General features: G+C 37.3%; 1 protein-coding gene across 19 annotated transcripts in view; it reads right to left on the bottom strand.

The window, feature by feature from the left end:
* ZFAND6 (zinc finger AN1-type containing 6) overlaps positions 1 to 27,869 on the bottom strand; it is an 83,336-nt gene that overhangs the window by 15,129 nt on the left and 40,338 nt on the right. For 14 of the 19 annotated variants that reach the window (XM_024232206.2, XM_054531236.1, XM_024232208.3 and 11 more), the window contains 4 exon segments: positions 24,774 to 24,936; positions 2,759 to 2,929; positions 1,439 to 1,547; positions 455 to 555 (listed from right to left, as the gene is read on the bottom strand). In XM_024232206.2, the coding sequence (XP_024087974.1) occupies positions 455 to 555; positions 1,439 to 1,547; positions 2,759 to 2,912 (364 nt within the window). In that variant the 5' untranslated portion in view covers positions 2,913 to 2,929; positions 24,774 to 24,936. 19 annotated transcript variants of the gene reach the window in all.

The raw sequence follows: 27,869 nt of genomic DNA, 5'->3' as shown, positions 1-27,869 counted from the left end.
ACGAGCAACTGAATGTGACTATTGCATACATGGGGAAGAAGGAGAACTGCCAGGCAAGATGGACACAGTCTCTCAGATAATGAGTCAAAACACAAAAGAAAGAGATTCCCCTCAAACCAGCAGCCCCAGTTTTCTTAGAGAGTAGTATATAGGCTTGAATCGGCCAAAATAGTAAAAGAGAACAGTGTAACACTGCCACACATTCATTTAATTATATTTTCCAAACTAAACAAATTTTGAATTTGCAACGTTTATGCTGATGATAAAATTACATGTAAGTGTGAAATGGCTCCCCAACATGTTAATTAAATACTTAAAGATATAAAGTATTGTGTTCATAAGGAAAACAGAAAAATATGTATTTTAAGTTGGCAATTTTTTTATACATGCACCTAGGATAGCGTCTGGCCTATAATACTCAAATAACAAAATACATGCTAGTTCATATACAAACCCTGCAGATCTTCTGTTTCAGGTACTGCTTTGTCCACAGATGTACTGTCCAATTGAGAAGATGCTACAGATTCTGATAAAAGTGACTGATTTGATACAGGGCTAGAAAAGCAAAATATTTCATTTTAAAAGGTGATCTCTACACATGAATATTAACTAATGTGACATAGTAAGAGTTCAGCATATCTAAGTAGATGATTAAGATGAGAACACAGACATACTTTTTTTTAATAACTTAAACATAATCATAGAGCTTTAAAACTAGAGACCAATTTGGACCAGAATTTTACTGCCTTGGAAACAAAGCAACAGTGTTTATGTCCTTTGTGTATTTCAAGTACCACATGAATTCACTAAATGAAAACTAGCATGATAAAGACATGCTTAAAGAACCCTAAGACAAAGCTGTAAATGATATTCTGGCATAGCAAAACTGAACATCTCCTATAGTGAATTGGAAAAAAGGAACCACAGTGTAGGAACTTAATATATTGGTTCCTAAAAGCAGAATAAAAATGAAACCAGTATTGCTGTATGCAGGCTTCTAAATGATGTGACTTCAGAGTTAAAAAATATATATATACACATTACGATATAAACAAATATGAGTACTACATCATATTAAACAAAGATAATGTGTGACAAGACCGTATTTTTTTAATACAAGGTAGTAATACTTGCAGAATAAGACTAACATTTCACTTAACATGCTTCCAAAGGACTTCAGGAGTAGGTCAGGATATATTATGAGAAAGAAAAAGATGCCTGAAAAAGAAATCTAAGACTTAAACGATAACCCCTGATCCCTCAAGGTAAAAGCAAGAAATCACTTTTTCTAACTAGTTATAATCAGACAGATAAAATTTTAGGCCAGTTAATCTAAAAGTAGCTTTACGTAGTTTTCCTTATTAATCAAACACAGAATATACTCTTTAGTCTTTATTAGCATTCCCATTAGAATTCAGAGATCTGGGCTGCATCTTACCTGGGCTGCATAGATGAAGATGTAGAGTCTAATGTTGACTGGGCTTCTGGGACACTGCCATCTGTGCATTGAACTGGTAAAGATTCAGACAGACTACTGACAGAGGTTGCTGTAACAGTACCACATTTCGTATTAGTGATTCTATATTCTCAGCAGAGAATCAAAAAATCAAAATCCATTTTCCACAGAACACAGTATAGAGATTTTCTTTTAATATGTAGTATGTTGGTTCATTATTTTTAGTTAAAAATTTTTCAATGGTTTGCCAGTGAAAAATATGTTAATTTTAAACCAAGAAGGAAACCATCTACAAATTGTATACATTAATAAACTCCTATTTCTTAGGACTGAATAGCACCCAAGCCCAAATGCTTTAATTCAAAAACATCTTCCAAGTACTAGAGTACAAATGAGATATTTAAATAAGATGACACAGCAGTGAAGAATACAGGTTCAGAATTAAAATCTATGCTCAGTACATTAAGTTATAAATGTAGATGATGATTTAATTTTAAAACAATTTATACTCATTTGATCTTAGCCTTAAGAAAATTTGGAGTTTTGGTTAAATGGTTGTAGGTTTTGGCTTGAACAGAAACAGACAAGATCTCATACACAATATTAAATGAACTAAGTAACAGCCTACACTTTCATTAACCATAAATATCTATACATGCAGGCATTAACCTACATGAGATCTATCCTAAATGAATACACTAAACACTTCCTTTTTGCAAAGCTTATACTTGGAATCCTCATGATCCTTCTTACACAACTACTGAAACAAAAGACCACCTCAATTCCAAGAATATCCTTTGACACAAAAAGGCATAAAAAACCCTAGTGAACTGGGGTTGAACATCCCTTACTATGAGTTAATCCATGATACCCCTCCTTCCTAATGGAGTAAAGCTTCCTCTCAAGTCCACTGAGCTGTGGTTATCAATAATCCACTCCTTCCTTCAACAACTACTTGAGCTGTAAAAGTCACATCAGATAAAAGAACAAAGGTTCTTTTATCACTCTCTTCCCTTACTTTCCAAGATACTTGAGGTGTCTCCTCTATTTTAATAAAGTAATAGAATTCCACAGCCACAGAAATAAGATTATGTTACGAATTTACAGTATTTTCAATGAGCGATGATACTCATTCCTAACTCCTCACTACTGATTATAATCACAATGTGCAATGAGAAATTTTACTGATATGAATATGGTAATATAAATACAATGTGAGAGCAGAAAAAGGTATTGGGTATACCGAACTATCCACTTGTATTTCAATTATGAATACAGATGGGTTTTACTAGAATTACTTACCAGGTGGGCTTATTCTACCATTACTACTATTCTGTCTTTGAAGATGCTCTTTATAGCATACTGAACACATGCCATTTGTACGAGGGTTTCCATAAAATCCACAGCCAGTGGAACAAAGCATAGGCACTTGGCTGTGATTAGTTTCTTGAGCCATGTTCCTCAGTTGCACACCTGAAATTTACATAAAATTAGCAAAGAACTCAGACACATAACTTCCAATCACACATTATCCAGAACTGCTTTTATATGATAAAGAAAAAAACCCACATATATCAAACTATTCTACATAACTGTCCCAAGACATAGGGCTAAAAAGGAGAGGAAAATATAAAAACCAAAAGGACACACACTGAACTTTTTATCTCCAACCCACTCTACATAAGCAAGTCTGTACAGGCTCAGAAAGTATAAAGAACTCCTAGAGAAAGAAATCTGTTTTGAAGACCCTACCCCCAGAAGGTTAAGGATAACTTATTAAGTCTAGCTCAGTTTGGACCCTCCTAGTAATAAGAGATACACATTGTAAGTTTTGATGTATGTTATACTATCTAATTTCTAAGCATTTAAACTTTTGCTGGAAGTTCATGTGCTAATGTGTGTTATTTATTCTGTTTTAAAAGCATTTCACATAGTATCATTTCTGGTGAAGATATAGAGAACTGGGCTGAATGCTTGTAAAATGATAATAAATTGGTTCAATCTTTTTGGAAAGCAAGTTAGCAATTCACTTCAAGAACCCTGTAAAAGACACATATTGCTATCTGAACCAGTCATTCCCCTTTAAGGGTCTTCAACAAAATGACTAGAGTATAAGCAGAAAACGAATAATAAAATATAACGGATGTGCTTCACAGCGTTATTTATAATTTTCATAAACTGACAATAACATTAGAATATATGTAGTTTTTTTTAAAAAGCATGATATATAAATGACAAGAGTTATGCAGTCATTAAAAATATTTTAGAATACTTTTTGATTGAGGGAAATACTGATAATAAATGAAAAGGCACAATATGAAATGCATATACAATATTTTGCCAATTAGGAAAAAAGGAGCACCCATTAATCATCAAAAAGGACAGTAATGAGCATATCCCAGGATGGTGAAGCTAGTGTTTTTCCGATTTGTACCTTTACTTTTAAAATTTTCTAAAATGAAGATATTACTTGCATAATTGGTGGAAATTTTTATTTTTTTAAGTATTTATAACTAAAAAATACTAAAAACTAACAAGACAGAGGCATTAGTCAGACAGCCAAGTGATGCTGGGACTGAGGGAATTGTTTGGGAACCACACGAAAGCAATAATCAATTACAGCAGATGGAAGAACCCCATGTGCCATTTCTCCCATAAAGCAACTGGTTCTTTGTCATGAATAACATGACAGAAGGTACTAACGGACTCTCTTTCTTATTAAAAAACAACAATCTCCTAAGTGAAGGTTATTCCGAAATGGGTGTATATATATTACAGATGAGTCTATTTCAAAGATCATGAAGAATGAGACTAACCAAAGAAGGAAAATGTTTTGCCACTGAAATTTCCTTGAACTGGTAAACACCCAAGGAAAGCATTCACAGTTTACTGTTACCAACTGGATTTCTCTTCCCCTACATTATCTGAAGACTGTTGACGGGTAGTGAGGATTTATACATATTTCAGAACCAAGAGCAATAATGCACTTGACTGAATTATGATGCAGGCTTAGCATCTGCCTTTAAAAAAAAAAGTCATAAAACTTTTGAGTATAGTTAAACCTTTAGCCTATGAACATAATTTGGGATTTTGGCAAGCATCTTTCTTATTCCATAACGACAAGTCATTTCAGAATCCCATCTTTGCCACCTTTCTTTTTATAAATGCTACTTTAGAACCCTCTTTCTTCTACAGCCCTGTACATATACATATATATACATATACATATATATATACACATACACACACATATCACATTAAAAAAATAACAATCACAGTATAGAAATGCTAATGTCAAATATTTTTGGGTTTTTCCCCTTTTTTGCCTATTTTATGAAGAATACTGGTCTGCAGCTTTCTTTCTTTTATGTTAATCTGATTTTGGTATCAGGGTAATTGCTCAAGGTCATGTAGCTAATTAATAAGTGATGGAGGCCGGGCACCGTGGCTCACAAGGTCAGGAGATAGAGAACATCCTGGCTAACATGGTGAAACCCCATCTCCACTAAAAATACAAGAAAATTAGCCATGTGTGGCAGCGTGTGCCTGTAGTCCCAGCTACTTGGGAGGCTGAGGCAGGAGAATCGCTTGAACCTGGGAGGCAGAGGTTGCAGTGAGCCGGGATCGCACCACTGCACTCCAGCCTGGGCAACAGAGCGAGACTCCGTCTCAAAAATAAATACATAAATAAATAAATAAATAAATAAATAAGTGATGGAGCTGGGATTCTATATATATATGTGTGTATATATACATACACGTATATATAGTATGTACACATATGTATGCATATACGTATATACATACACACACACACACACACACACACACACACACACTCAATTCAATACCTGGATTGAATCCCAGCTCTATCACTTATTAAGTCGTCAATGATTCTCAAAGTATGGTTCACATACCCCTATAGAGGTCAAAATTGTTTTCATAATAATACTAGTGAGTTTATATTTGCCTTTTTCACCATATGGACATGAGCACAAATGCTGCTATAGCAATTGTGGGGGGAAAAAAATAGCTGAAGCCTTATCAAGGAGCCAAATCAAAGCAGTGGCACCCAACTGTACTAGTAGTCAACTCTTCATCACCATGCTCTCACAGTAAAAATTATTAATTTTACTAAATCTTGACCCTGAATACACATCTTAACATTTTACATGACAAACCAGGAAGCATGCATGAAGCACTCCTGTTGTGTAAAGAAGTATGAAGACTGAAGAAAAAGCACTGTGTAATTGTTTGAGTTGTGAGCTGACTGAATTGCCTTTTTCATGGAACACATTTCTTATTTGAAAGAATGACTAATAAACTGGTTATTAAGACTTGAGTATTCAGACTGGGCACGGTGGCTCATGCCTGTAATACCAGCACTTTGGGAGGCCAAGGCGGGAGGATCACAAGGTCAGGAGATAGAGGCCATCCTGGCTAACACAGTGAAACCCCATCTCTACTAAAAATACAAAAAATCAGCCAGGCATAGCGGCAGGAGCCTGTAATCCCAGCTCCTCAGGAGGCTGAGGCAGGAGAATGGCATGAACTCAGGGGGCAGAGCTTGCAATGAGCCAAGATCGTGCCACTGCACTCCAGCCTGGGCAACAGAGCAAGACTCCGTCTCAAAAAAAAAAAAAAAAGAGTATTCAGTAGACATTTTTGAAAATGAACAAAGTGCACTCATCACTTCAAACATCTAATATTATTTGTTATCAAAGACAACAGTCAAGTGAAAAAAACCTTGACAAGCATCTCCAGTATTCTGAGAGTTTCTGATAAGATTCATGGTGATATTAATGAAATGTGATTAGTTGCTACTATTTCAATATTTGAAATATCATCATAAGACACTGAATCAGTATTTTCTAAGCAACCAATGTTGGTTGCTTAGCAAGAAACAGTAAGAAGTTACTCATCAACAGAAGATCCATTCAAAGTGAAAAGCCAGTGAATTTTAATTTAACAGGACAAAAAGTTTTATATCGGGGTGTCCAATCTTTCGGCTTCCCTGGGCCACAGTGCAAGAATAATTGTCTTAGGCCACACATAAAATACACTAATACTAACGACAGGGGATGAACTAAAATAAATAAATATATAAATAATGTTTTAAGAAAGTTTATGAATTTGTGTTGGACCACAGATTGAACAAGCTTGTTTTGTATGGTTTCAATTTCACACTGCAACTATCCTTTAAGAAACTATCGTCAAGTTTTAGTGTAATATCAAAGAACCTCTATTATCTGATAATGTTATTAAAATATTCTTTCCAAATACATATGAGCCCAGATTTTCTTTATAACACCTTAACAGATTGAATGCCAAAGCAACTACTAGAATCTTGCTATTAAGGCAGACTTTTAAAAAAATCTGCAAAAATGTGTTAACAATGCCACTCTTCTCATTAACAAGTGTGGGGGAGAGGAAAGTGGTTATTTTTCATAAAATATTTAAAAATAAACTAGTACTTAAAAACATTTTCTCAGCTTTAATTTTTAATATGATTTCACTAGATATAACTCTCATACACAAAAGCCCTTCGGGATATTTACACCAAAATTTTGAGAATCCACTGCTTATAAAACGTGCACTCTCAGTATAGACAGTTTGCCCCTCAAGGAGGAAAACACTGATTTTTGGAGAAAAGGGTCACAAAAACCCTTACTCTTGTATAAAACACAGATATACATAAAATACATAAACAGACCTGCAATATCTCCCTGGAGTTAAAATCTTCTGGAAGTGGGGACCACTTAAGGAAAAAAAAAAAAAAAAAAAACCTAAAAAGGCTCGTTAGGGAAAAAATAGAGAAAAAAGACTGAGAAACTCGGGTCTAAACCACCAACTATGCTATACCGCTTATTAACAACATTAAAGTATAAGAGAGGAATTAAAGGAACTCTCCCAATGATACTGGTAAATATATGGCTAGCAACCAAACAGTAAGATAAATATCATATTTCCATAAAAACTCAAGTAAAAAGTCATAGATGAAAGTACAATATGACCACTAAGCTTTTCATTACAATTACTTCAAAACATTAAGATTAAAGTTTGAAAACATGTAACACTACCAATTTTCCCAAGTCAAACTGCCTGCACGGCATCAAATTAACAATGATTTTCATAACTCAAGAGGCACAAAGGGTTTCTCAAAGGATTCTTAAAAAAAAAAGTATCAGTCTTACTTATTAATCGTTAGGCCATAAAATGTACCTTTACATGAAGAGTCAGAAAGACTGAAAAAGACGAAAAACCATAAAAGGGTAATTTAGTTTATCTGAATGTGTAATGGCATAGATGGGGTAGCTATGAAGAAACTGGAAGTCCTGACTCCCTCCCTTTGCTACTATACCTTTTTGGGGCAATCAGTCTGGCATTCAAATAATCAGGGAGGAAAAGGGATAAGGGGAGAAAAGGCAGAACAATTCCTTAACTGCTGCATTGTGGAATTATAAAACCACAAATCCAGAGACAGAGAGTAAGATCACTCTACCAGATACTTTAAAAATGATTAGCATGGTATAATAAACAAAAGCCTATGAATTGAAGAGAATTCATAAAATGTGACTTTTGACTGTTCATAACATTCGTAGTCAAATCCCCAACCTATTACTCCCTCTAACATCCCAGACAATACTTAACAGTTATTCAGAGTTTACTATGTGCCAGGAACTCTTTTTATTGTTTTATTTATATCTCATTTAATCCTCTCAAGAACCCTATGATGTTGGTGCTGTTGATATCCCTATTTTAAAAACAAAAAAAAAAATGATACTCAAAAAGACTTAGTAACTTGCCCAAGTTCCCCGATCTGGTAAGCAGCTAAGTCAGTGTCTTTTGATCTAAAAAACAAAACAAAACAAAACAAAACAAAACCAACAACAAAAAAGAGAACTGTCGAAGTCCACCATATCCCTGAAAACCTATAATTTTCTGAGCATTAATTCTTATTACTTTCATTTAAGTATACATTTTAAATTCCATTTATTTATTCAATGTTAACATATTATGCAGCTTTAATTAGCTAAAACCATGCTCTTGAAAAAATTTGTTTTTCCTTTATGTCTTTTTACCTAGGAAGTTCTTAGCAGGATTAAAAATTCAAGATTAAATGCTTTAAGACTGTAAAGAAAATTCATTACCAATTATTAAAATTCTGACAAAAGAATAGTAATGATGGCAACATAAACTCAATTATAACAGCACACATATGTCAATTAAACCTACTTTCCTGTGCTTCCTTCCCTAAAGGTAAGTCACCTGTTCCAATAATTTTTATTTTGAAATGTTTCATCCTTTTATTTTCCATCCCAACTGTGGTTCTCATTGCTTGTCATACCTGGGTTATTTTTAACAGTTTACTGCCCCTCCTCCTAATACATTTATTGAAATTCTCCTAAAACACCCAGTTCTCATTATATTACTTCGGTTTTAGTTTGTATAATAATTGTCCCAGAGAGGAGTACTCAACCTAGCATTCGTGCTTCACATAATTTAACCCGAGCAGCCTAATTTCCCTAGAAACTATGCTGTATGTAAACAGAATGGGCTTGGAGTCAGGTCGGCAGCAGCTGGAATCCCAGCTTTGCCATTTTATTACCTGTAAAAGCTTGGACTTGTTACTAAATTTCCCTGGTTTCAACTCTCTAAGAGGGCACTTACATCATTTATCTAACCAGATTAAATAATGCATATGAAAAGCATCCAAATAGTGTGTGGCATACAGCAAAGTTTTGATAACCGTTCTTACTCTATTCTTCCTAAAAGCAGAGGGTCTTTTGCTTCCATCTGTTTGAAACAAATCATGCTCACTCTTGGAAACAAGCCTCTAGCTCATATTGCGCTTTTTTTAATATATCCCGTCTACCTTTGTACTCTGCTTGTAATAATCCTATCTATTTCAGGAAATCAGCTTAAATTCTATTTCTTCTGGGCACCTTTCTGACCACCTCAAGCCTCTTCTACTCTATATTCCTAAGGAAGCTGCTTGTACCACTCTTTTGGGGCACTTAATTGTACCATTACTCAAATACTTCACTGGTACACAACTCTGTTCCCAGCTAAACTCTAAGTTTCTTCTTCAAACCCTCTTTATGCCTAACATGAACCCCACAAAATATTTTGTTGAGTAAACACACTTCATTATTATCACAAGTATTTATATCAGGCAAAAAACAGCTATATTGTGTTGAAAAGGGGAGAAAACTGATGTAGAATGTTTCACAGTGCAATATTCATAATTTATATAATGAAACAGTTATTCAGCAAGAATGACCAACAGCCCAAGGCAGTTATAAAATGCATACTTTTTTCACTTCATTCTTTTTCTCCCTCCTCCTGAAAAAAATAGGGAGGAAATATAATTTATAATGATGAATTCGTCCAAAGAAGTTGTGAACTAGCGAACCTGAGTTAAATCTGACCCATAGCCACACATGATTGGCCAGTACCTATTATTTTTTTAAAAAATTAGTTGCTAGCATTCAAAAATTGGGGAATGTCACATAATTCCAGATTTCTTCTGTTGAAAAATAGGAAGATCTGACAATATTGGACTTATGTTCCTCAAATTAAAACCCATCAGCTAGGGCCCTATTGGGCAGAGCCTGTACTCTCCAGTTCAAGACCACCTTCAATTTTAGTTATCTGACTGATCTAATAAGTAATCTTTGGCCTTTTCATTTTGGGACCTTCACTAATAATTTCAAGAAAAGAAAAAAATACACATAATATGTCTAGTTAAATAAGAATGCACATTAAGCTTTGAACTAGTACGACACCGCAACACAAAGTGTTACACAAAGGTAAGATGAGCTCCTGTCACACTCTGCCTTTTTTTAAAATCACTGGAAAACTAACCACTCAGAATGGGTAAATTCTCTTTGCAATTGTATCAAATGGATCCCAGAAGAGAGCAAAATAGGATTTATGGTACACTCTAATTTTTTCTTATTAACTGATCAAAAGAGGAATTACCTAACTTGGCATAGGTGCTTGAGATTAGTGTTTCCTGGTTGCATACAGTAATTCCGAGTTCTGAGCCTTTGGATCTCCAACTATCACATGGGTAATAAACAGACATGAGGGATGGTAAGGGGCAGCAGTAACCTTTTTGCAGAGATGATAAAAAAAAAAATCTGGCCAGGTGCAGTGGCTCACACCTGTAATCCCAGCACTCTGGGTGGCCGAGGCAGGCAGCTCACAAGGTCAGGAGTTTGAGACCAGCCTGACCAACATGGTGAAACCTTGTCTCTACTAAAAATACAAAAATCAGCTGGGCATGGTGGCACGTGCCTGTAATGCCAGCTACTCAGGAGACTGAGGCAGGACAATTGCTTGAACCCAAGAGGCGGAGGTTGCAGTGAGCCAAGATCACGTCACTGCAATCCAGCCTGGGCAACAGAGCGAGACTCTGTCTCAAAAAAATCCAGGAATGCTCATAAAGCCAACAGATCAGAAAGTATGACTTGATACAAAACAGTTGGGATGAATGCTAGTCACTCTGATAAAAGTATAGGGATTTTGGACTACTGTACTGACTGTGCTTTGTAGTTTCTCTGCATAGCAGTTTTCTGAGATGGAGTTTCACTCTTGTTGCCCAGGCTGGAGTGCAGTGGCGCGGTCTCGGCTCACTGCAACCTCTGCCTCCCAGGTTCAAGCAATTCTCCTACCTCAGCCTCCCATGTAGCTGGGAATAAAGGCATGCGCCACCATGCCCAGCTAATTCTTTATTTTTAGTAGAGATGGGGTTTCACCATGTTGGCCAGGCTGGTCTCGAACCGCTGACCTCAGGTGATTCACCTCCCTTGGCCTCCCTAAGTGCTGGATTACAGGTATGAGTCACCATGCCTGGCCTATACAGCAGTTTTTTCCAGATTTCTTCTGTTGAAAAATAGGAAGATCTGACAATACTGGACTCATGTTCCCCAAATTAAAACCCATCAGCTAAGGCCCTATTAGGCAGAGCCTGTACTCTCCGATTCAAGACCACCTTCAATTTTAGCTACCTGACTGATCTTATAAGCAATCTTTGGCCTTTTCAATTTGGGAATCTTCACTATTAGTTTCAAGAGAAGAAAAAATACACATGTCTAGTTAAATAAGAATGCACATTAAACTCTGAACTAGTACCACAGCACAAAGTGGTAAGATGAGCCCCTCCCACTTATAAGAAAACTTTATTAAAAACTTATGAGAAAAATTTCCTTATAGCAATATGATCTATCACTATATACTTATCCTATATTGCTATATAGTTATACTGGTAAAATAAATCTCACCAAGAGGCCACTGTATTGTTTGCATCTGAAGATAGATTCTAGAAAACTTCTGATCGACATTCCTATCTTAGATGGCTACCGGCGACTCCACCAACCTCAGATTGAAAATACAGTATTCCCAGGATGTGAAACTTGTTAATAAGGAAGACTGACTTTTCATAACCAAATGTATCGCAGGGTTGACTGCAAGAGTTAAGAACCCACAAATTCTGGTGTCTGCAGGGGTGGGATGAGGTGGGGTCCTGGAACCAATACCTGCAGATACTGAGGGATGACTGATATATGGTCATCACCCAATGAAGGGAAAGGATTAGAAAGGCAATATGTCTCATCCAAATGTGTATCCCCAGACATGATTTATATGGAGTTATAACCATGATGTGATAAATGATAGTAACACTCTTGGTACAATCCCATCTCCACTTAGAACACCAAGCTAAATATATCTGTGGTGTCTTAATTATGAAATTACTCAACAATTGAATCTGAAGGGTATCTGTATTACTGAAGCTGACAGCTTTAATCTGCCTACTATGTTTTCTCTCCTTGCTCTTTTAGGTAACAGAACATCTATTTCTTGCAGAAAGACCACTTCATTTGCTTGGGTAGGCCTGATCCCTCCCATCCCAGCGCCAGGCCTGTCTCAGGAGTGAATACCTCAGCCAAGGCTGGGCATGTGACAAGCTGAGCCTTTCACTTTTAGATTTGCAATCCATCTAGAGTTGATTTTTTTGGTATGGAATGAGGTTAAGAGCTAAGATTAATGCTTTTCTCCATATGGATATCTAATTAACCCCAAACCATTTACTAAAATGATCATCTTTTCCCTACAGTCTCATCTTTGCCCACACACTAGGCCTCATACATGTATGGGTCTTTTCCTAGGCTCTCTATTCTATTCTACTGGTTTATTTCTCTATCCTGTTCTAAATTATACAGTTTTTTTGGTATCTAGTATCAGTTTTAATCTTCCTCATGATTGTGTTGGCTATTCTTGGCTCTTTGCATTTCTACATAAATTTTAGATTCAGTTTGTCAATTTCCACTTAAAAAGTAAAAACTAATAGGATTTTTATTGGAATTGTGTTGAATCTACAGATGTGCAAATACTACTGTATACCTCTCAGTTTATTCAGTTCTCCTTTAGATTCGTAATAATGTTTTATAGTGTTCTGTGATGAGGTCTTGCATATCTTTTAGATATTCCTAGGTATTTGTTTAAAATCTACTATAAATGGTATATCTTATTTTTAAATGTCATTTTCTGTCTGTTTGTTGCCAGCCTCCAAGGTGGCCTGCCCCAATTCCCTGAGCCTCCTGGTAGTCAGGCCTCATGCAGTTCCTTCCCACATTTTATCAGTGTTGGTCTGGGAGACCAACAGAATACCATGGAAGTAATGGCATGTCTTCCAAGTCGAGGGCATAAGAGACACTGTGGTTTCTGCTTTGCTTTCTCTCTTGGTAACTCACTCTGGAGAAGCTGAGAGCCATTTCATAGAGAAAGGCTCATGTGATGAGTAGCTGAGGTCTCTGGCCAACAGCTCTATGAGTGAACCAGGAAGCCCTGGTTCTCTAGCCCTGATCAAATCTTTGAATGACTGCAGCCTTGGCTGACATGTGAACTGCAACCTCATGAAACCCTGGGCCAAAACCATACAGCTGAGGCCCTTCTATATTCCCAACAGAAATATAGATATAATTTCTGAGATAATAAATATTTGTTGTTTAAGCCAGTGAATTTTGGGTTAGTTTCTTATGCAGCAATTGATAACATAGCTTCTGGTATATATGTCTCCCTGCTTCTTGCCCCCCTATACTTTATTTTCAACACAGCAGCCAGTGATCCTATTAAAATCTAAATCAATCACACTGCTTGCTTACTCAAAATCTTCCAGTGGCTTCCCAACATACAAAGCGTTAAAAGCCAAATTCTTTACCATGACTTAAAGGCTCTTCATAATCTGGTCCCCCATTACATGACTTCCTCTTTTACTCCCCTTCCTACCATACACGCTGCTGGGTATGACAGGTATTTTCCTGTCTGAGGCCTTTGTACTTGCTATTCCTTCTACTTTCCAGAAATCCTTATGACTAGGTTCTTCACCTCCTTCAGGTCTCTGCTCAAATGTTACCTTTTTCAAGGAGGACTTCCCTTGCCACCTATTTAAAATTGTCCCCAGCATCAATTCCAGTTTTATTTTTCTTCAACACCCTTAACCTAATCTTAATTTACTGTTATATTGTGTCTCCCCTTTGCTAAAATGTCACCTCCATGACGGCAGGGATTTTGTCCATTTTGTTCAATGATGCTTTGAATAATGCTTGGTAAATGGCAGGCATTCAATATTGATTGAATGTATGAATGAAACTGCCCTGCCACCTTACCTGCACACCACCACTAGTAGCCAAGGATTTATCCCAAGGCAAAAAACTAGAAAGGCTCCTTTTAAAGAAATTGAATTTGCTGTTTAAGAAGAGATCTAAATCTGTCAGCAAGGTGTGCCACCTATGACTATACAGTTTGTGCACTGAACAAAGATGCCTGCAGGCGCGGTGGCTCACGCTTGTAATCCCAGCACTTTGGGAGGCCGAGACAGGCAGATCATTTGGGTCAGGAGTTCAAGACCAGCCTGGTCAACATGGTGAAATCCTGTCTCTACTAAAAATAGAAAAATTAGCCAGGCGTGGTGGCAGGCGTCTGTAATCCCAGCTACTCTGGAGGCTAAGGCAGAAGTGCTTGAACCCAGGAGGCGGAGGCTGCAGTGAGCCATGATCGCACCACTGCACTCCAGCCTGGGCAACAGAGTGAGACTCCAAAAAAAAAAGAAAAAAAAAAAACAAAAAAAAAACAAGGATGCCTGGCCTCGTGCTCCAAGCTTTTGGGCATCTTTTCCATTCAGCCTACTCAGAAAGAGGTTCATTTAGCAATGTGACTAATTTAGCATACCAAACAGTAATTTTATTAGTAAAATTAAGTTGCAGTGAATTCCATGTTCTCAAACTGACCTAGGTTTCATATCGCATACCTTAAAGAATAAGGCATAGTTCTTACCAGCACAAGGCCATCCAATATTCTTATTTGCAAAAAGAGGAAACTCGTTCAAATTTTCCCACTGGCTTCCACATTCATGGACATTCATTCTGTTTCTTCTCAAGATTACCACAGATCGATCGATCTATCTATGCCTTTTTATTCCCTCTTTGCCCTTAAAGCTTTTAATTCAACTATGTAGACTTTGTGCTTCCCCCTACGCGCCCCCGCCCAAAACCTTTTTAAAAATCTCTTCTCCCCCTAAGGCAAATCTTCAATTGTAAATGAATGTCCTTCTCTAATTTTAAAGTTTAATATATGGTCATTCTCTAAATTTATATCTTTTCTGCTCATGAAACTCTGCACATTTTTTACAGAAGAAAACTTGCTTTACCATTTATTGAGCAATACTTATATAGAGCTTTATGTGCCAAGCACTTATAAATACCAATCCCTTTAATCCTCATAATAGTCCTATGAAGTAGGTACTATTACCACTCTCATTTTACAGAGAAGTAAACTGTTCAAGGACACACAGCTAGTTAAGTGAGGAGCTGGGATTCAACCCAAGCAGTTGGCTGGAGTCCACACTCTAAATCAGCAGTTCCCAAAGCATATCTGTGGACTCTTGGGGATTCCTGAGATCCTTTCAGAGGTCCCTCCCCCTCCCCCCTGCCCTCCCAACACCATATTCTCCCCTCCCTTCCCCTCTCTCCTTTCCTCTCCTTTTTCGACAGAGTTCTGCTCTTGTTGCCCAAGCTGGAGTGCAGTGGCACGATCTCGGCTCACTGCAACCTCCGCTTCCCAGGTTCAAGTGATTCCCCTGCTTCAGCCTCCTGAGTAGCTGGGATTTACAGGTGCCTACCACCACGATTTTTTGTGTTTTTAGGAGAGACAGGGTTTCACCATGTTGGCCAGACTGGTCTTGAACTCCTGACCTCAGGTGACCCACCACCTTCAGCCTCCCAAAGAGCTGGGATTACAGGCATGAACCACTGCGCCCAGCCCCTATTTTCATAATAACAAGAACTTGTTATTCGTCTTATTCACTGTGTTGACATTTGCATTGGCAGTGTAAAAGCAATGAAGGGTAAAATAGCTAGAGCTTTAACATGCCATTAAGGCAGTGGCACCAAACCATAGTATGATAGTATAGTTGTCATTATATGACAAGGAGATGTCATATAATATGGTGATGTCATTAGGTAATGACTACCTAATAGTAGTCATTATATTCATCACCATACTCTTACAGTTAAAAAACAAAAAACCAGTTTCACTTGCTGAGTATTCCTGATGAAACAAATTATTTTTACTAAATCTATTTTTTTTTTTTGACACGGAATTTTGCTCTTGTTGCACAGGCTGGAGTGCGGTGGCGCAATCTCGGCTCCCTGCAACCTTTGCCTCCTGGGTTCAAGTGATTCTCCTACCTCAGCGTCCCGACTAGCTGAGATTACTGGCGTCCGTCACTATGCCTGGCTGATTTTTTTTGTATTTTTAGTAGAGACGGGGTTTCACCATGTTGGTCAGGCTGGTCTTGAACTCCTGACCTCAGGTGATCCACCCACCTCGGCCTCCCAAAGCGTTGAGATTACAGGCGTGAGCCACTGCGCCCGGCCCTTTTATTAACTCTTGATTCTGATTACACTTCATTGTATTTTTCCTCTTTCACCTATTTTGAGATACGTCACCCCAGGGTAAAGCCTTCCTCATTCTAGTTTTTTATCCACATACTGGAAACTGAAGTCTCTATCCTTGCAGAGGTTTTGGGCACACAGTTCTTAATTAGTCTCCCATTTCAGGGAAAAGGGTTACTGAGGAAAAAGATACCTACACAAATTCAGAGGAAAACAACTTAACTTGTAATAATCAACACTGGCCTTCAACATGAATTAAAATATGCATAATGAGCAAATAATAAGTTTCTAGGCACAAAGAGCCTATAATATGAAAGCAAAAAAAAAAAAAAATTTAACATACAGAAAAAATTATTTGGTTTTTTCAGAGTTATATTCCCAGCACTCTAGATTAGGGCTTGCAAATTTTTTCTCTAAAGCACCAGAGAGCAACTATTCTAGGCTTTGTGGGCCATAGAGTCTGTCACAACTGCTCAATTCCGCCTTTATAGTAAAAAAGAAGCCATAGACAATAAGTAAATGAATAGGAATGGCTGTGTTTCAATAAAACTTTTGTTTACAATAAGGGGTGACTAGAATGGATTTGGTGAGTGGGCCATAGTTGGCCAATTCCTGCTCTAGATTAATGCCAGGCACATAGGAGGTACTCAAATACATGTTGGATGAATAAATGATTTCACAACTATTTTGGTTAGAGATATTATCAGGAAAGACATGGCAAAATTCCATGACTATAAGCAAGTACTTTCTTCTGTCATAGCTCTTTGTTCAAGGACATCTTGATAAACTTACCGTACCTACCACTCCGCTAGCTATTAAACACTATAAAAGACATTTAGGACACACAGTTCTGCTCTCATCGATGTAGGTACAAGAACAGAAATACTAATGTCTGATTTTCACGTATCTGCACAAACATCACATCTAACTCCAAAATTACAACTTTATTAGCCACAAAACCACAAAATGTTAAGTAACAAAATCACAAAGTTTTAGAATATACCACTCTCACTTCACAGAGGTATACAAAAATGGATGCCAGAAATGATTGCAAGATATTTCAGAAACTGATTTTCTTTCAGTTAAAACGTAACACACCTTGTAGGGATGACTAACAAATGCATCATGAAAGGAAGTTTAACTATAAATCACTGCAAAACAACTGTTATATATACAGGGACAACTTGATGTGTAGTAAAAAGAAAAAAGAACTGACTCATCTTCAAGTTGGTTGTGAATATAAACTTCCTACTTAGATAAATGGTTAGCCTGAAGTACTTCATTTAAGATAGTTATGATGCTTGTCCTTTATAACTCATAGGATTTTGAGGGGGTCAACTGGGATGGTGATTGTGAAAATACTTTAACCCGTAAGTTGCAATATAAAGCTCAGTTCAGAATTGGGTGGCTTATTTAAGTCACATATCTGCAGTTCATCATGAGAGAGAGAGGTGCAAACTGTCAGCTATTTAATAGTAGCTGCAGTCATAAATCCAAGACTCCTTATTTACACATAGCTCACAAAGGGCAGGTTCATAAAAGTTCTCCTTGCCACAGAAACAGTAATCACCTGTTAGGAGATCTGTGAGTAGGCCTCACTTCCACCTGAGATGATACCGTTTTTTATTAAAAGTGTGATGGAATGGTTTCTAACATCCTCCTCTCAAAAGTTCATAAAATGATGTATCAATTACTCTGGATAACTGGCAACAAAAATTTACTATGTGCTTACGTTCAATATTTATTACTGTAAAGGAGGGATAAAAGCAAGTATGTGGTCTACCAGGGGAGACTTCTATGTGCCTAGACTATAGGATAGTGGGAAATGATCTTAGAATAAGGCCACATCACAAAATGTGTGTTTCCACACTAAGGAGTCTGAACTTAAACCCACAAGCAACAGGGAATCCCACCACCTTAGGATGAAAAGGGGAGCTTTTTAGAACAAGTGCTGTTCACTAAATATTACTGTTTTTTATATACTTCAAATTGCTCTGAAAAGAATCCTAGGTGACTTTAAATCTGCATGCTGAATAATATCAAAAGTAGGCAAAAATAGTCAATCCAAGGAAAAATGGTTAAAAAAAATAAGTTAGAAATACTGTCAATAAATAAAATGTATGCCCATAAAGGCCTATTTGCTAATTGGAAGCCATTCAACTCTATTCAAGGAGCTAATGCAAAGAAGAATATGACTACTTAAGAAAAACAAAATCAGTGACTCAAGAAAGTACAGTGAAATATTACCCCAGATAACATAAGAGGATTTCATCTGTAGTTTACAACAAGTAAAACACAAAATGATATGGTCAATAATACCTGAAAAGTAAAATGTAAGTTTCTGGGATGGATGGATGGATGGATGGATGGATGCATGGATGGATGGATTGACTGACTGACTGATTTGAGACAGGGTCTCACTCTGTTGCCTAGGCTGGAGTGCAGTGGCATGATCTTGGCTCACTGCAACCTCTACCTCCCAGGATCAAACGATTCTCCTGCCTCAGCCTCCCAAGTAGCTGGGATTACAGGGCACCACCATACCTAATTTTTATATTTTTAGAAGAGACGGGGTTTCACCATATTGGCCAAGGCTGGTCTTGAACTCCTGACATCAAATGATCCACTCGCCTCAGCCTCCCAAAGTGCTGGGATTATAAGGCGTGAGCCACCCACCCAGCCTCTGGGTATTTAGTTCTAATATAAATCAGTAGTCTCATGGCCACCTTCAGTTAACAGCCAGTCTTCATGGAGCCAGAGTTAAAAATAAAATTCGGCCAGCGGCAGTGGCTCACATGTGTAATCCCAACATTCTGGGAGGCCAAGGCGAGAGGATTGCTTGAGTCCAGGAGTTCAAGACCAGCCTGGACAACATAGTGAGATCCCCGTCTCTACAAAGAATAAGAAAATTATCTGGGTGTGGTGGTGCACAGCTGTGGTCCCAGCTACTCAGGAGGCTATGGTGGGAGTACCGTCTGAGCCTAGGAAATTGAGGCTGCAGTGAGCTGAGATCCCACCACTGCACCCCTGCATAGGTGACAGAGCAAGACTCTTGTTTCTTAAAAAAACAATAATAGTAATGATGAACTTATCATTCAGGCTTATCATTTAGGCAATCCTTCATAAAGTTTATTTCTCCTAACTGTGTGCTTTTGTTCTATCAAAGATTGCTGAGGCAGAGGAAAAGGGTAAGGAGAAAGCAGACTGAGAAGGCAGAATGTGTTACAAATTTCTGCTTCAAATAGAATAGTTCGTTTTTGGTGTTTTCACATACCTGGTTTCTGCAAAAGATTTCAATTAAATAAAGGGGCTCAGATGGCTAAAAAATTTGGACACTTTAAGTTCTTGATTAAGGGCAAACTCAACAATGCTCAACAGTAAGCCAATCTGAGGTAGGGCTGATATACTATACCATGAACACTTCAGAGCATATCTAGGCCGCTAGTTGTAAGAGTTAAATTTCAGTCAGGCCCTTTGAATTGAGATGTTCTGAGTGAATATCCACAAGTTACCAATTAATCCCACCAAATTCTCCAAATTTTTTCCCTAAATTAAAAAAACCAGGTCAGAAAAACTATATAATTAGGTATGTATTAGAGTAAGTGCTCATTGAAAATGTCTACTCACTATTCCGTACTAGGCCCTGGGCTAAGCATTTTATATAGATTATCTGACTTAGGCCTCACCAAATCTGTGTAAGGAAGGTAACATTCTCACACACGTTCCTTTGTAATCAGTTAAAGAAACTGAAGTTACACATGCCATTCACTGCCTCCCTACTAACATTCCCTTCTAAGACAATCTGTATACCTATAAATCAGCTCTTGCTGCCCTTTTAGTACCATGGGATAAACCCTCCAGACAAGCTAATTAGACCTGGATGAACACTGACCCAATGAACCTATCTAAAGTCAGGGATGGAGGTGGGGAGGAGACAGAATAGCACACACATAAAAAGTACCAAGGCTACATACTTGCAATTCAATCACATATGATTTTCCAAAGATTTTTTAAATAATCCTTTTTTCTTTCCTTAGTTAGAATGGATTTCTATTTCCATGTGTTCTGGTCCCTGACTAGAATCCAGTAAACAGTGATTTCTTTTAGAACGTAACATTAATACCTTGTTCCTATCCTTTGGTGTCTCCCCTAACACCTACACTATTTCTAAGCACAAAGTAAAAGTGATTATCAGTGCTGAAATCTAGACTACTTTTAACCTTTAGTGGAATCATCTCAAACAGATAAATTTATCTCACAATAAAACCACTAACTGAAACCTAGTCCTTCCTGAAAGACTCTAAATTAATGTGCCACCCGTAACATTGCTAGTCTTCAAAGGTGCTTCTAGATAAGAAATCTACCAGCATTTAAATGTAAAAATCAGTTTTCATCTCCATATCGCATATAAACAGATGGCTCACTTTTAATCTGAGAAGCAGTCACTGACAGACTTCAATACTTGCAACACTGCTTGACTCAACTGACAGTACCTTTATTCAAGAGCAACTGCAAGGCTGGGCGTGGGGGCTCACACCTGTAATCCTAGCACTTTGGGAGGCCAAGGCGGGTGGATCACCTGAGGTCAGGAGTTCGAGACCAGCCTGACCAACATGGTTAAACTTTGTCTCTACTAAAAGTGCAAAATTAGTTGGGTGTGGTGGCACATGCCTGTAATCCCAGCTACTTGGGAGGGTGAGGCAGGAGAATCGTGCCACTGCACTCCAGCCTCGGCAACAAGAGTGAAACTCCTTCTCAAAAATAAAAATGAAAAATAAAAATAACTACACTATAATAAATTTTATAAATTGTTTAAAAATCACTTTATGGCCGGGCGTGGTGGCTCATGCTTATAATCCCAGCACTTTGGGAGGCCGAAACAGGCGGATCACGAGGTCAGGAGATCAAGACCATCCTGGCTAACATGGTAAAACCCCGTATCTACTAAAAAATACAAAAAATTAGCCGGGCGTGGTGGCAGGAGCCTGTAGTCCCAGCTACTCCAGAAGCTGAGGCAGGAGAAGGGCGTGAACCCAGGAGGCAGAGCTTGCAGTGAGCCAAGATTGTACCACTGCACTCCAGCCTGGGCCACAGAGCAAGACTCCGTCTCAAAAAAAAAAAAATCACTTTACATAAAACCCAGAGAAAATACACCTAACCTTCACCAAGATTCCTGAAGAAATATTTTTTGCTTCCTCTTCTCTTTCTCGGTGGAGCTGTATCTGATGCAAGAACCAATCTTTCATGTTCCAGACAAAGAGAATTGTGTCATCAATAAATGTCATGTTTAATGCAAACACATTACCTAGTAAAACCAACAATCTAGAACAGTGTTGTCCAACACAGTAGCCATCAGTCACATGTAGCTACTGAGAATGTGAAATGGGGCTAATGCATACAGAAGAGTGAGACAGGAAGGCAGGGGAGTAAAGATTTTTTCTTTTTTTTCTTTGAGACGGAGTCTTGCCTTGTCGCCCAGGCTGGAGTGCAATGGCGCAATTTCCACTCAGTGCAACCTCTGCCTCCTGGGTTCAAGCGATTCTCCTGCCTCAGCCTCCCGAGTAGCTTTGATGACAGGTGCCAGCCACCATGCCCGGCTAATTTTTTGTATCTTTAGTAGAGATGGAGGTTTCATTATGTTGGCCAGGTTGGTCTTGAACTCCTGACCTTGTGATCCACCCGCCTTGGCCTCCCAAAGTGCTGGGATTACAGGCGTGAGCCACCACGCCCAGCCGGGAGTAAAGATTTCTATTCTACTTTTCTGGAGATATTTCTTATGATACCTTAACTGAAAATATCCTACTTTGTAATGTTCAAATTCTTAATCCTAAAGCCTTAAAATCTATTATTTTGAGCATTTATAATATGCTACCTAGTATTCCTCCTCTCAAAGAACAAACAGGTTTAATAATGATAATAATTTGCAAGCACTGATGATTCATTCAACCTCGCAATATCCCACCAGGTAGCAAATTATTACTGTATCTATTTTACAGATTACACAACTGAGGCCCAGGAAGGTTTAAGTAATTTGCTCAGTATCACAGAGATGTTAGAAGAGACAGCTAGGATCTGAACTCAGGCAGCCAGACTCTATAGCCTGTCTATATGACCATGTTACATGGCCTTATATAGCCCAAAAACTTCATTTTAATATGCTGCATTATACAACAGTAAAACAAGCTCAAATACATTTCCAAATCTTAGCAAAACCAAATGATAGAATTGGGTACAGGATCAATGAGAAGCCTACACTATTGTGTAGGTATTGTGGTAAGGTAAAGGGTAGAGCAAGGAAGAGGGAATAAAGTAGATGAGTTTTATATATGGTGCTCACATATTCCTACATGTACTTTCTATCCTTGTAAAGTTAATTAGCTTCTAACTTTATCCCCTTGAGAGAAGAGTAATATAGAACAGAACACAGAGAATCATCTCAGAGAGATAAAAAGAAATTTGGGACCAATTTACTATCATACAATTTCCCCCTAAACCCTCTACAGTGATAAAAGCAACTCTCTTCCCTATTGTGTGTTCTCTCCTAATCTCATTTTAAAAATCAAAGTTTCATTAGTATGTTCCAAAGGCTTCTCTCACCTTGAATTTTCCTTATTTTTAACACTAATTAAAAAAGAGGAGGGAAGGGTGTTGAAGTACTGTTCACAGAATAGCAGCACCAAATTAAACTTGGCTTTTCAAGGGAAATGCCAAATGGCTGTAAATTAAGAATTAAATTTCGTATTACAGACCCTAAAACTGCATTAAAGTGAGGCTTGTCATCTTTAAACAAGATTATAAATATTTCTTCTCTAGAAATACTGAAAGATTAGGACCTAGATAACCTCTGGAGATTTACACAGTGCTATATATCTACTGACCAATATAGAAAAGAAAATAATGGGGCAAAGTGAAACCTTTGGGTTTTTCCACTAATTTTGAATGCAGCAACATGTGTCCCTCCATTTCTGCCACATACCCTTTGACCACTTTCATTATGAATATCCATATTCGGCCGCGCAAGGTGGCTCACACTGGTCATCTCAGCACTTTGGGAGGCCAAGGCAGGCAGATCAATGGAGGTCAGGAGTTTGAGACCAGACTGGCCAACATGGTGAAACCCCACCTCTTTGTAAAGTACAAAAATTAGTCACGCATGGTGGCGAATGCCTGTAGTCCCAGCTGCTCAGGAGGCTGAGACAGGAGAATTACTTGAACTTGGTAGGCAGAGGATGCAGTGAGCAGAAATTGTGCCACTGCCTCCAGCCTGGGCGACAGAGTGAGACTCCGTCTCAAAAAAAGAAAAAAAAAAAAAAAAAAAAGGATATCCATATTCAATGTGTATTCTTCATGTTTTCTAAATGTTTTCTCATTCACTGATTCTAAAGATAGTCCATTTTGATTTTCCTTCAGTCAACACATTTGTGTTATGAAGGGAAAGTAATTTCATTTTAGTGCATACACTGCGTAACATTCCTTCTACTGCATGCCTCAGTGAACAGTTAACAAGATTTTATAAGTCTCTGTCTACAGGCTCATCATTTTGCTCAATACAATGCTGTATATTTTAATCACTCCATCTGTACAAACAATGCATTATTCTAAAGAGAGAGAAAAAACATCCAATTAAGAGTCTCACTCCTAAATCCATAAAGAAAAAGTGGGGGGGAGGAGGGTAGAAAAAAAACAGACACCACCCCACCATAGATTCTTAAGGTGTTAACTTCACCTTAAAGGAAGGAAAAGGAGAATTTTTTTCTTCCATAGGCATTTCTATTATTCAAAGTACTTTAAAAAATAAAATTGGCAAATTTAAAAAACTTTCAACTGCATTTAGGGAACAAGGGTGCTTGTATTTTGATATATTCTTTGATTAAATAAAGTTATTTTTTAAAATATTAGCTTTTAAAATTATTATAATTTAAATTATTATTTCCAGAAGCAATTTTCTATATTAATATCAAACATCATAATCCCAAGTAATTTTTTTAAGGTTGTTTGGTCAAAATATTAACTTTAAATGGCTGAAATCAACTGCAAAATAAACAGCAATCTAAAGAATTACAATCTTTTGCTTCACAATAATAAATTAGTAATGCAGATTCCAATGCTTATAATAATTCTGAAAAAAGATGTGTAGTCACTAATAACATTAGTTATGTTATTGCACAAATTATTATATAAATAAAAATCTACCACCCACTCCACCCTCAGTATCCTACCCACCAGAAAAAATACACCCTAAAAATGTCTCATCATGATGACTTAGGTCTATCTTCAAGCATTTTAAATTAAAAAAAAAAAAAAATTAAGTTACTATGCCCAATTACATAGGGTTACAGGCTTAAGTCTCTACTCACACAGTTGAGGTTGATGAGCAAACAGCTGTCCTGTATCTTGAGACAGACATTAGCTTTCTGCCTTCCCTATCCTCATAAGCAGCTACTTAAAAGTTTTGAGTTTTATGCAAGAAAACATTTTAAAGCCTTCTGTGTTTTACTGCAGCAGACTTCAGATTCATTCCTGTAACACATTTAACATGAAACAGAGTTGAGACATATAAAATTTATGTACCACATTTTAATCACCTAAAATTTTAAGGAGTGTTTTTGCTATTTATTATAGCTAGGTTAAAAAGGTGGCTAAAGAAAAAGTGAAAAATAAAAACATTCCAATTGGTATTTGACATTATTAACAATATGCATATAACTAATCCATAGATTTTCTATACCTGGCCACAGACTAAGTGAGTAAGGATTACGTTATATAATCATTTTATCCAAAGTAAGCAAAAGTAGCTATTTTTCTGTTTTCCTTAAGTCTAGCTAATTTATTTAGAATAAACAGCTACCAACTAAAGAACACTTTTACCAACAGTCAGTGGAATGCCTTTGGAGTCTCAAGTACACATGTCATAGCACCGGACTAGGGAGAATGAAATTGTTTTGTGACAGCAGGAGGAGCCATGTTGCTGACATTTTCTACGGTTTATAGCACATTTCTTGACAGATTCAAATTTCTACAGTACCATTATTGCTACAGGTTAATCAAGTGTTAGAAGCCTTGCCTAGAATATAAAACCTTGTTCCCATAAAAAAAAAAATTATCCTACTAAACTGAACTTTCAAAATACCAAAAATACATAAGGTGTGTAAATTAGGAATTAACTACAATTACAAGATAAAAATCTTTGTCTCTCCATCCCATTAGCAAACATGTATTACACAGGCAGTCATAATGACAGTTTGCACTGCAGAAATAAATGTTTTTATTTATTTATTTATTTATTTAATTTATTTATTTGAGACAGAGTTTGTTCTTGTTGCCCAGGCTGGAGTGCAACGGTGCGATCTTGGCTCACTGCAACCTCTGCCTCCCGGGTTCAAGAGATTCTCCTGCCTCAGCCACCTGAGTAGCTGGGACTACAGGCACCCAACCATCACGCCTGGCTAATTTTTGTATTTTTTGTAGAGACAGTTTCACCATATCGGCAGGGCTGGTCTCAAATTCCTGACCTCAGGTGATCCACCTGCCTTGGCTTCCCAAAGTGCTGGGATTACAGGCATAAGCCACTGCACCAGGCCAAAAGATTCAATTTTTTAAAAAATTTATATTGCTACGTAAGAAGTGCCATTTAAAAATCTAACACATGCCAGATGCAGTGGCTCATGTCTATAATCCCAGCACTTTGGGAGGCTGAGGCAGGCAGATCACCTGAGGTCAGGAGTTCATGACCAGCCTGGCCAACATGGTGAAACCCCGTCTCTACTAATAACACAAAAATTAGCGGGGCATGGTGGCGCATGCCTGTAATCTCAGCTACTAGAGGGGCTGAGGCAGGAGGATTGCTTGAACCTGGGAGGTGGAGGTTGCAGTGTGCTGAGATCATGCCACTGCACTCCAGCCTGGGCAACAGAGGGAAACACGGTCTCAAAAAAAAAAAAAAAAAAAAAATCTAACACATTATATCTAAACTTTAATGTACAACAGTATCAGAAAGCCACAATACAGAGACAGATTCTAGGCTTTGATGTTTCCATGCATTTCCTATTCACCCGCATTTTTTAATACAACCGCAAGTAAACTTCAAGCAAAATATGTACACTTCAATTAAAACATCCTAGAATACTCAGATAACTACTTTTCCCCTATATGTACACTGGGCTAATATGTATATTGGTCTAAATTTCTATAGTAAATTTTAGGAAAAACTTAAAGATGTCATGAACATAGTAAATGTACTGTTTATATTAGCAACATAATTCAAAAACCCCATGAGAAATAGCATCCAAACACTCCAATTTCATAGACTAATTTTAAAACTATTAATTAATGCTGAAATATTTAACATTTGCTATGCTGTAAGAGATGACTTGATGTTTTAGGGTTTATTCAAAATAACTCAAATGTTTCTCTATAATCGACTTATATTGTACATATGAATATTTTAAAAATAATTCAAAATCTCATAAGAGTTATATGAAAGGTATTCTATCATAATAAGTTAAAATATTTGTCCAAGAGTCTAACTTTGCTTCAGTAGAACTGATTAAAACTCTGATTTCATCGCAGGCTTAAATGAGTCTGCAGTACAAGGGCTAAAACATAAACTGTACCAATCTTGGGCTATAAAACAGAAGCATGCTTTCTGTATAATAATAATTTACATTTTATAGGTGTTAACAATATTACAGACACCACTGAGAGTTTTACATGCACGCTTAATCTTCACTCCATCCTTAAAAGTCAGGTGCTACTATTACCAACTCTTTACAGATGACAAAACAGGTTTGGAGATGATAGGAACTGGTTCAAGATCACAGAGCTAGTTAAGTGGCAGAGCTAGGACCTGAAGCCAAATCTATTTGTCTCCAAAACCTGGTGCTCTTGAGCATAAAGCTAGATTACAGGCAGTGATCCATTGTACTGATAGATCAAACTGTATCTGGAATTAGTATCCAGATTTGGATACCATATGCTAAGTGTGATACTGATGAATGAATGTTATCAGAAAACCAACAGGATGGTTATAAATTCAGGAAAGTCATCTCTTACAAGAAGTGACTATATGAAATTAAAGCAAGTAACCTAGCGAAAAGACAAAAAAGAACACATTTGGAAGGGCAGTTAGACACAAAAAAAGCAGGCTCATCTCACGTGGTACAGAGTACAGAACTTGAAACAGTGTATAGACGTCTCAGGAGACATTCTTGTTCAACACAAAGCACTTTATAATGCTAAAGAATCCAACAGCTCAAAGCGGTTCCTACTATAGTACTGAGCTCCTGCAATTAAATACCTAAACCCGGTTAAATATCTAAACCCAATTAAATATCTGAATTATTACCATCATAGTAATAACTTGATTTAGACAAAGTTACCAAAGAATGTTAAAACTCTTTGTGAATGAAAGTTTGATGAGGACTGGTATATACTGAGTCTAATAGTGTCTTCCC

This window comes from Pongo abelii, chromosome 16 (assembly GCF_028885655.2).
Source record: "Pongo abelii isolate AG06213 chromosome 16, NHGRI_mPonAbe1-v2.0_pri, whole genome shotgun sequence".
NCBI lineage: Eukaryota > Metazoa > Chordata > Mammalia > Primates > Hominidae > Pongo > Pongo abelii.
Note: the sequence above shows the minus strand (reverse complement) of the source record. Positions and strands in the feature narration are given on the sequence as shown.